The sequence below is a fragment of the Elaeis guineensis genome, chromosome 3 (genome assembly GCF_000442705.2).
Source record: "Elaeis guineensis isolate ETL-2024a chromosome 3, EG11, whole genome shotgun sequence".
NCBI classification, from domain to species: Eukaryota; Viridiplantae; Streptophyta; class Magnoliopsida; order Arecales; family Arecaceae; genus Elaeis; species Elaeis guineensis.
In genome coordinates this window covers 89,280,254-89,289,410 of record NC_025995.2, presented here as the reverse complement: position 1 = coordinate 89,289,410, position 9,157 = coordinate 89,280,254, and the positions used below count along the sequence as shown (strand labels likewise).

At 40.2% G+C, this 9,157-nt stretch overlaps 2 protein-coding genes across 3 annotated transcripts; both read left to right on the top strand.

Annotated features, from left to right (window-relative positions):
• Positions 1-275: 275 nt before the first annotated feature.
• Positions 276-3,980, top strand: LOC105041857 (protein GAMETE EXPRESSED 1). 2 transcript variants are annotated; one of them, XM_010918914.4, is made up of 8 exons: positions 276-422; positions 1,364-1,895; positions 1,984-2,571; positions 2,666-2,792; positions 2,878-3,064; positions 3,142-3,298; positions 3,394-3,467; positions 3,562-3,980. In XM_010918914.4, the coding sequence occupies exons 2-8, from the start codon at positions 1,417-1,419 to the stop codon at positions 3,756-3,758; spliced, it is 1,809 nt and encodes a 602-aa protein (XP_010917216.3). In that variant the 5' UTR covers positions 276-422; positions 1,364-1,416; the 3' UTR covers positions 3,759-3,980. The 2 variants fall into 2 exon arrangements, with proteins under 2 accessions (XP_010917216.3, XP_073109362.1); XM_073253261.1 differs by lacking the exon at positions 276-422 and adding an exon at positions 425-554.
• Positions 3,981-4,417: 437 nt separating this feature from the next.
• On the top strand, positions 4,418-8,940 carry LOC105041855 (putative pentatricopeptide repeat-containing protein At3g08820). The gene is given in 5 exon segments (XM_010918911.4): positions 4,418-5,088; positions 5,091-6,560; positions 6,671-6,792; positions 8,097-8,195; positions 8,412-8,940. Coding segments are annotated over 2 exon segments (1,851 nt in total). The 5' UTR covers positions 4,418-4,619; the 3' UTR covers positions 6,473-6,560; positions 6,671-6,792; positions 8,097-8,195; positions 8,412-8,940.
• Positions 8,941-9,157: the final 217 nt, after the last annotated feature.

Below are 9,157 nucleotides of genomic sequence, written 5' to 3'. Positions count from 1 at the left end.
TTCTGAAATTAGCTGATAAGATCTCTCCTTGCCATGTACGCTCCGCGGGCTTTTTCCGAATTCCAACATTGCCCTTCAGGTTGAATCGATATCACATACCGGTCCTTTCGTGGGCGAGAGGAATTGAATTAAAAAATTAATTTATTTGATGTTACATAACCCGGGTTGTATCTTACGCGCGAAAGAGGGATTCACCATCCTTCGCGCGAATCCGCCTTTGGATCTCCCACCACACAGCTCGCAAAGCGCCGCGAAATCCAACAGTTGATTCGCGCGAAAGACACAAGCCGTCGCGGACTGCACCGACTAGCGCCCGCTCATGAACGCGCCCCTTAGGAGAGATCCCTTCTTACCTATTATAAATACCCTCCATAACCGCCTCTTGGAACCCCAACAGCACCAGGCTTGCAGCCAACCCAAAGGTCTCTATCTCTCTCCCTCCCTCCCTCTACTCCAGTTTTCTTCTCCTTGTCCATACCTCCGTTAGGCTTCTCTCCAGTGGAACGACCAAAGAACCGCCTCTCTCTCTCTCTCTCTCTCTCAAATTGTGTTTGGTATGAGAAGTCTTCTCTAGTCCATGTGTAAACAAAGTCTAGTTTAGTCTAAGGATTAGTTGTAGAGGAGGTTTCGGTCCTTGTGGTTACTTAGGGTTTAAGTTTTTAGTGTGAGAGGAAGGGGAAGGGTTTGATGCCATGGGAGGCCACCACCTAAGGGAAGGCGTGGTTATTCTAATGGCCTGTTCTAAGACTTGTCTTTTATGGCCGGCTAAGAATTATTTCCACGTTCTATTTCTTCCTTTTGTTTCGATGTTTTTAATGCTCTAATTACCTCTTAATATGATAAAATCGAAAACTTTATGGTACTTGTGTGCGAAGATATTAGGAGACAGGGTAGATTTGGTTTCGCAATAGAACTCTGGTTTCCATGAAAGGAAATAATTCTTTCAAAAATGGAAATATTTATTATGGACGTAAGAAAGCAAGTAAATTGAGGCCTTCCATGGACCAAGATTAATGATCACCATGTTCTGCAAATTAATGAAGATATTTTAAAAAAAAAAAAATTCTCAAACACTTTGTTCAACCATCTATATAAATCGATAATTTCTTCTCTCTCTATATATATATTTTTAGTTGTAACTGTAAAGTTTCTGATTTCTTTTCAAAGTTTTGGTATGAGTCCTTACAATTTGATCTAAACATTGAATGATGCCCACCCTAGAGAGATTTGTAAATGCGAACCTCATGACTCTGCCTTAATTTCGACTAATGTTCAAGGAATTCCTTCAAGTTATTTGCTGCAAATTCTTAGTTTTTACAGGTTTTTGGCTGCACTATTTACTTAATAATTTCATGCTCTGCAGGTTGAAATAATCATCAGCAATCATACTTTCTCAATTCTGAAATTCTTTACCACATGGGCAATAAATGTTTCCTATTTCTACTTGTCTTGGTCTGTTTGTGCTCCAAGAGCCATAGCTTTTCATGGCCCTTCTCTTCTTTTTCTTCTTCTACAATTCCTCCAAACCATCATGTTCCGAAGAAGGAATTAGTCGGCAGCAGAGCTGACTTCTCAATTGAAGGCATTGAAGACCGCAAGGGAATGAGACTGGTTGAGGATGCAAAGAAGAAACTGGTGGCCTCCAACAGTTGTTGGCAAAATGCTTACCGAAATCTATTTTCTAGCTGTAAGGATATCATTTCTGATAAAGAGAAGCAATCGAGGTTATCGTGGCACCTCAGCGATTGCTTTCAGGAGGATTCTGGTAGGTCCAACTTCCCTCCCTGTGATGCAGGAACTCCAATGCTGAAATGTCTTAAGAAATTGGATGAAACCGAATATAATATCTACCTCCAGTTCTTCCTTGAGACCAATTCCATCTGCCACCAATTACAGTAAGTATTTGCATTTAGTTATTTCCTATCAGTTTGTATGTTAAAATTTCTTCTCGATCTCACAGGCAGTTTGGTTTCATTTTGCTAGGACTGAAGCATTCAAGCATGATACAGAGAGGTTGATCAATGATCTTTCTCAATCTGCTCGATTTGCAGAGGATCAATTAGTGATAATAGAAGAGAGATCAGAGAGGCTACTTCAAGACTCCAAAAGTGTTCAGGACTCATTGACTTCAATAGATTTCCAAACCCAACATATTGCCCAAGCGTCAAAGGATGTTGAAGCTCAGCTCCGAGATGTGGAAAAGCACTCCGTGGCAATTATTGAGCAATCCAGGGGAATAGCAGAATCTTCTCTGGAAATACAAGCAGGCCAGTTGAGGATGAAGGAGAATTTGGAGTTGGGCATGGCTCAGTTTTACAAATCCTCCGAGAGTTTGGTTGATGGCTTGGCGATATTGAGGGAGGATGCTAAGAAAATAGAGGGTGAAATAGAAGCAGTAGGGGAGTCCATGTCTTCTCAGATGCTAGATCTTCAAAGGAAGGCTAATGACATTGGAGATGTGGTAGGCATGTCCTTGGAGAGACACAAGCAACTTCTGGATGGACAGTCTCGGGCGATGGAAGGCCTTGATTTCCTTACAAGATCTCAATCTGAAGCAATCGAAGAAAGCCGGTAAGATATCATAAACTATCTTAATGAATTTGATGGAAACTCTTATGCTGTTAAGTTCTCCATTCATTTTTTATTTCTATGTAAACTTTGGTAGGAAAAATGTGGAAAAGCTGGCAGAGCTTGGTCACAAGCAGCAAAAGGAGTTACTTCGTAGACAAGAAGAAATCCAACAGGCTCATGATCGTCTAATCCAAAATTCACAATCGATACTAGCAGCTCAGGTATAGTATTCGATCACCCAGTTCGACCCGATACTTGAGTTAATTTTCTCTACTGGCATATCTAATAAGTCCATTTCCATTGCAGGAAGAGTTTGAATCAAAACAAGCAAATATTTTCGCTGCTCTGGACAAGCTCTTTGCACTGCATAATGCCCTTTTGGTTGAATCCCGTTTCATCAAGTCATTCTTCTTCTACTCCTCTGTGATCTTTCTTCTCTACATGCTTACTAGTGCAAAACAAACTTTTGGCATCAGAGCCCGCCTTTATCTAGGTATGCTGCTTCTACATTGTTTACCATCAGTCCAAATAAATCAGTAATGTCTTTCGCTTTGATTTGTATTTTTCTAGGTCTTTGTATCACATTTATGATCGAGCTAGCTATAATTAGACTTGGAGAGGATGACTTCAATCGGCAAACATGGATAATGTCCAAAATCTTTTTCGCTAGATCATCGTTTTTAGTTGCTGCCGCTATTCAAATCTTGCATTCCATCTTTACTTTCAGGTATGTGATTATTCTCCTTCTCGCATTTAGTCCTAAACAATTAATGGTTATGCTTAGGAGACCCATATCAGAAACATGTCTGTGATTCTTTTCAGAGACTATGAAGTATTAAACCATCAGTTGCTGCAAACATTGGTCGAGAAGGTTCGCAATATGGAACAAAACTCAGGTTTGGAATGTCTTTTTATTTTTATTCTTTTTCTTCACATTTGACCATATACCACAACTTATAAACTGATTCATAATTTTTTTTTATTGGATAGGGAACAAATTCTTGTCTTATAGCATGGAGAGTGATACAGATATAAGTCAGTATTCATGGATAGATGAGGAATTGCCAGAAGATGTAGGTGTTGATGTGGATCCCAATTATGTCTTGCCAGAAGAAGTTGCAGAGAATTCTATCACTACAACCCCAGTCAGCAGAAAATATGATCTTCGGCCACGTAGATGTCGATGAAGTTTTGTGGGAAGAATTATGTATATATTGAGTCCTATACCAAAAACTGCCAATCTTCGGCCACATCTCGAAAAACATATTAGCGATACTTGACGATTTATCTATTTATAATAAAAGTGATTTTTCTCCTTACATGATCAAACTATCTTCTGATGTTGTATTTGGAAACACTCTTTGTTTGGTTGGATCATAAAAATGTGATATCATGATCTGTTGGCACCCTCCTGCTGTGTTATAAGGTTCATTTTGCTTGATTTCAGATTCTTATTCACAATTTGATCTTGCTACTACATTGGCTCTAGGATGAGAAAATTCACATATTTTCCTAATATAGAATTTAATATCAAATTTTCCCATGATTTGTGAACATTTTATCAAATGGTTTTGATTGGCTGGATTGTAAAAAATTGTGAATATTATGATCTGATCTGTTGGCATTCTCCTTGTAATAACTCAAAGTCCTCATGCAAAATGATTAGCCAGAAAATGTTTGAGTTTTTTGGCTTTATATAAGTCATCAAAATCCACCGGTATATAGTTGATGTAAAACTAAATATATGTCCGTACGATTTTTCTATATAGATCCAAATTCATTCAAATTTAATCACAGATATTGATTGTAATTAGCATAAATCTATCCATGCCCACATTCATATAGATTATGCCGGATCTGCTTTAATATCATTTGTCAGAACCTACATCTATTTTAATACTTTGTCACAAACCAGGATTCTCTAGGTGTGAATAAGCTTTGCAGAAGACCAGAACCAGAGTTATTAACATTATATGCAAAAATCATAAAGTAAAATAATTGCTCTGGAAATGGAAGGTTGGCTTTGCCGCCACTAGCCATTTGGTAGCATGTCCTCCATCTCTCCCGCCCTCTCGAAGCTCCAACGCTGCTCCTCCTCCTCTCCACTACCTCCCTCCGACCAACGAACCCTCGCCCTCCTCCTCCTGGACCCCATCAACTCCACCCACCTACCCCAAATCCACGCCCGAATCTTCCGTCTCGGCGCCCACCAAGACAACCTCATCGCTACCCGCCTCATCGGACGCCTCCACATCCCCCTCTCCCTCCGCATCCTCCGCCTCCTCGATAAGCCCAGCATCTTCCCATTCAACGCCGCCATCCGTGTCCTCTCCGATGCCGGCCTCCCCCTTCCTGCCCTCTCCCTCTTCAAGTCCCTCATGCTCCGCTCCCTTTCCCCCAATGACTTCACCTTCTCGTTCCTCCTCAAGGCCTGCATATCCTCCAAAGAGGCTCACCACGTCCGGCAAATCCATACCCATGTCATCAAAACGGGGTTCGGTTCGAATTCTTTCGTCCCAGTGGGCTTCTCTCTGCCTATATAAAGGGTGCAGAGGATGTTGTATCGGCGCATAGATTGTTTGATGAAATGCCGGAGAGGAAGTTGGTTTGTTGCTGGACCTGTTTGGTTGCTGGATATGCTCAATCTGGAAGGTCGGAGGAAGCTTTGAAGCTTTTTCTGAGAATGGTGAAGGAGAATTTGAGGCCGGAGGATGATACCATGGTAAGCGTCCTGTCTGCATGTTCAAACCTCAAGGCTGTAGATCTTGAGAACTGGGTGAATATATTCATGGAATTTGGCGTCAGTCCTGATAATGTTTCATGTGATTCACTGAACACTGTTCTTATTTATCTGTATGGAAGGTGGGGGAAGATTGAGAAAGGTAAAGAATTATTCGATAGGATGATTGGGAGAGGAAGGGAAACTGTAAGCATTGTGGCATGGAATGCCATGATCGGTGGGTATGTCCAAAACAGTCTGCCGATTGAGGCTTTGGATCTTTTTCATAAAATGCTTGCTGTTTCGAGACCCAAACCTAACCATGTTACGATTGTTAGCGTGCTCTCAGCATGTGCTTTGGTGGGTGATTTGGAACTTGGGAGATGGGCTCATGAATATGTGAAATTGAATGGTTGTAAAGGGGTTCTCGAATCAAATAGGATTCTAGCAACTGCTTTCATAGACATGTATTCCAAGTGTGGGAGTTTGGAGGAGGCTAAGAAGGTCTTTGATGGAATGGCCATAAAGGATGTGGTCTCTTTCAATGCCATGATCATGGGTCTTGCCACAAATGGTCAAGGAGAAGAGGTTCTGAGGCTCTTCTCTGAAATGGAGAAGTCTGGTGTACAGCCCAATGATGGGACTTTCTTGGGTTTACTGTGTGCATGCACCCATTCAGGATTGGTGGATGAAGGGCAAATGCTTTTCAAAGATATGTACCAGAAGTATTTAGTCACACCAAATTTAGAACACTATGCCTCTTTTGTCGATCTCCTTGCACGGGCCAGCCATGTTGAAGAGGCTCTTGAGGTTGTTAAGACTATGCCAATCAAGCCTAATGGCCTTGTGTGGGGAGCATTGCTAGGAGCATGCTTGGTTCATTCAAGAGTTGATGTCGCTCAAGATGTAGCCAGAAAACTTGTTGATGTGGACCCTGAAAACTCTGCTGGTTATGTTATGTTGTCTAATGCATATGCAATCCATCATAGTTGGGGCAACATTGTCAAGTTGAGAGAATTGATGAAGGTGAGAGGCATCAGAAAGCAACCAGGTTGCAGTTGGATCAGTGTCAATGGAGTTGTGCATGAATTTCAAGTGGGATCTATATCACACCCTCAATTAGAGAAGTTGCACTGTCTGTTGGCTTCTTTGTCTCAGGAAATGAAATTGATGGCTTGTTAGATGGAAAGAGTCTACTGAAGGTTGGGTACAAATGAGCATAGAAGTGGATTCACAGGGATGCTATCAACTCCAAAGCAGTCTCTTTGGTGTGAGTTCTTTTCATGCAACTCATTCTACTTTAAAGTGCTTTGATTGTTAAATTTTGTCATGCTTTGGCAACAATCACAACCTTTTTTCTTTTTGGATCAAAAATTTTAGGTCAACAAAATGCCTTTGAACATCAACTTGCTTTTGAGAAAATCTGAATTCCTAGACCCTGCAAATACAAAGCTTCCTCAAGATTATCTTTATCCCACCGGCTTAGAGCCAAAATCCTTGGGGTATGTCAGTTTTGAGAATATTTATCTGTATATTTACAAACTTAAATTAGTCTTATTTCTTCATTCATGGATTGGTGATTTGTCTGGATAAATGGCAATTCTTGATTGGATCAGGCTGATACCAAGATTCTGTACCTGTAGACTGTACTGTTACTGTGTTTATCTAATATGGTGCAGAACTTATTATTCAGAGCTTTTAATTGACTGTTCCAAGTAATTAGCCACAGAGCCATAGCATGAAAATAAGAGTTTACACTTTCATTACCATTAAATTTTTAGAAGATTGGGATTTCTCACTGGTATGATGTTCACCAAATCTAAGTTTCATAAGAAATAGTACAATCTTTTACTTTTTCTTGGTATTTTACAATTTATTCAAAACTTTATGATTGGTTGCTCATTTAGTAATGTATTAGTATGTATACATGCTTTTGCTTGGTTGCTATGAGAATTTGTTCTTTGCTATTGTAAACTGCCTGGCCATTGTAAGATGATAGGTTTTGTCAGACAACTTACGGTCTCTGAGGATGTGGGCTTTTTGCACGTTTTTTGTGGAAAAGGATGTGGACTATCAACATCTTCACGTTTTAAAAAATATCTGCATGGACTATCAACATGTGATTACCAAGGGTATTAAATCTTCAGATATTACTAAGATTCAACTTTTGTTCCACTTGGTAATCACATGTGCCATGCCATGCCAAGTTAGAAAAGAAGATTTAATACCCTTCTTTGCGTTTTTAAAAAATGAATCAGTAATTGCTGTTCAGCCTGTGCCATGTTGTGGTACGGACTCAGCAGAGTATGATTGATTCAGCATCCTTGCACCTAACAGACACTATTCCCTGTTCAGGCTAGTTTCATTGCCCTATGGCCAATAATTTAGCTTTTTTCCTATTTCACTTGGCACATTTCTTTCCTTTTTCCCCCCAATTGAGTCTTGATCCCATTCCTCATTCCTGGTGACCTCTAGTTGCTCATTTTTTCAAATTATAGTGATGCCTCAGAATGATGTGCGATAATGGAGTTTGACCATACAGTTATTTTGACAGCAAACTATGGTGTGTATAACAATCAGTCTAGTGACATTACAAGTCACATATATGGTCCAAAATGTGTGAATGTAATGGAAATCGTCTATCTCAAATAACTAAATTGATGTGGAACAGATGATGGAAACTGAATGTACCAATTCAATTGTATGCTATTTCTTTCCTTCAGTTTACATCTTCCTGAATTTTAAAGGATGTAGCTATGTACCTTTTGTGCTTGACATACTTGACTTTCTTTTTATGGGACTATAGAAGTCATACATGACAAAGTGGTTGGTCTACTTTGATTCGAAGCGGCTGCACTGCATCGAGTGATGAAGCTGTAATCTAGATACTGAATTCTTCTGCAAGGTAATCATACTTCTCAACATATCTACTCTTCGGAACCCATTAAAGACCTCTCTCCCTTCTCTTTTTGTATTTCTGGTGTGTGTGCATGCCATGGTTATCCAACTATTCTATTTCAAAATTGTGTAAATTGTCAGAAGTACTCTCTTGACTGATATTAATCCATATTGTTCCAATTTCACCTATATATTCTTCTTATAAAATTCATGTTGCCTCAAGAGGATAGCTTTGGCAGCCTGGGTGGTGGAGCGGAAGGGTGGGACTCCCTCAAAGGCTGTTAGGCCATTTTCCAATGGAACCAACGGAGCATCCAGCAGCTTCCTTCTGCCTGCATGGTAAAAAGTTCCGAGGTGGGAGGATTTCAGATCATCTAAGGTGTGCAACGCATGGATCACCACATCACCATTCATCTGGGAAACTGAGCACTCTCTCTCACTTGGGAAACTGAGCTCTCTGCATCATGAGGCGTTCATCATTCTTTTTCACTGCTTGGGCATGCATCTTTTAATTGGTCATGGATCTTAACCTTTATATTGATACTTAAAAGTGCTGACAGAATATAATTTGATTTGCTTTACCAGAATAAGCTGCATCAGATTTTAGACTTTGCGGTGGAGTGTGTAGGTTTGAGTTTTAAGCCTGAAGAAAACAGTTACGTCTTACAAGGTATAGCAATGCCAGCAATTTGAGAGCCTGTTTCTTCCGGGAAAATCAAACATAATTTCAGCGTGTCCCATTCTTTATCAAATGTTAATGGTCATCAATTGATTGGAAATTTGAGATCCCTGGGTGAGTCATAACATTGACCATCTCCCTGGGCGAACCATCCACTGGAAGTGGCATTCAATTATCTTTGCTTGTTGCCTGATAGCCTTCCAAATGTATGAGCACTGCCCATTCAGTAAAGGAGTACTTAGAGGTAACCGATCTGCTCCAAAGTGAATTAGGTATAAGAATTAGCTGGG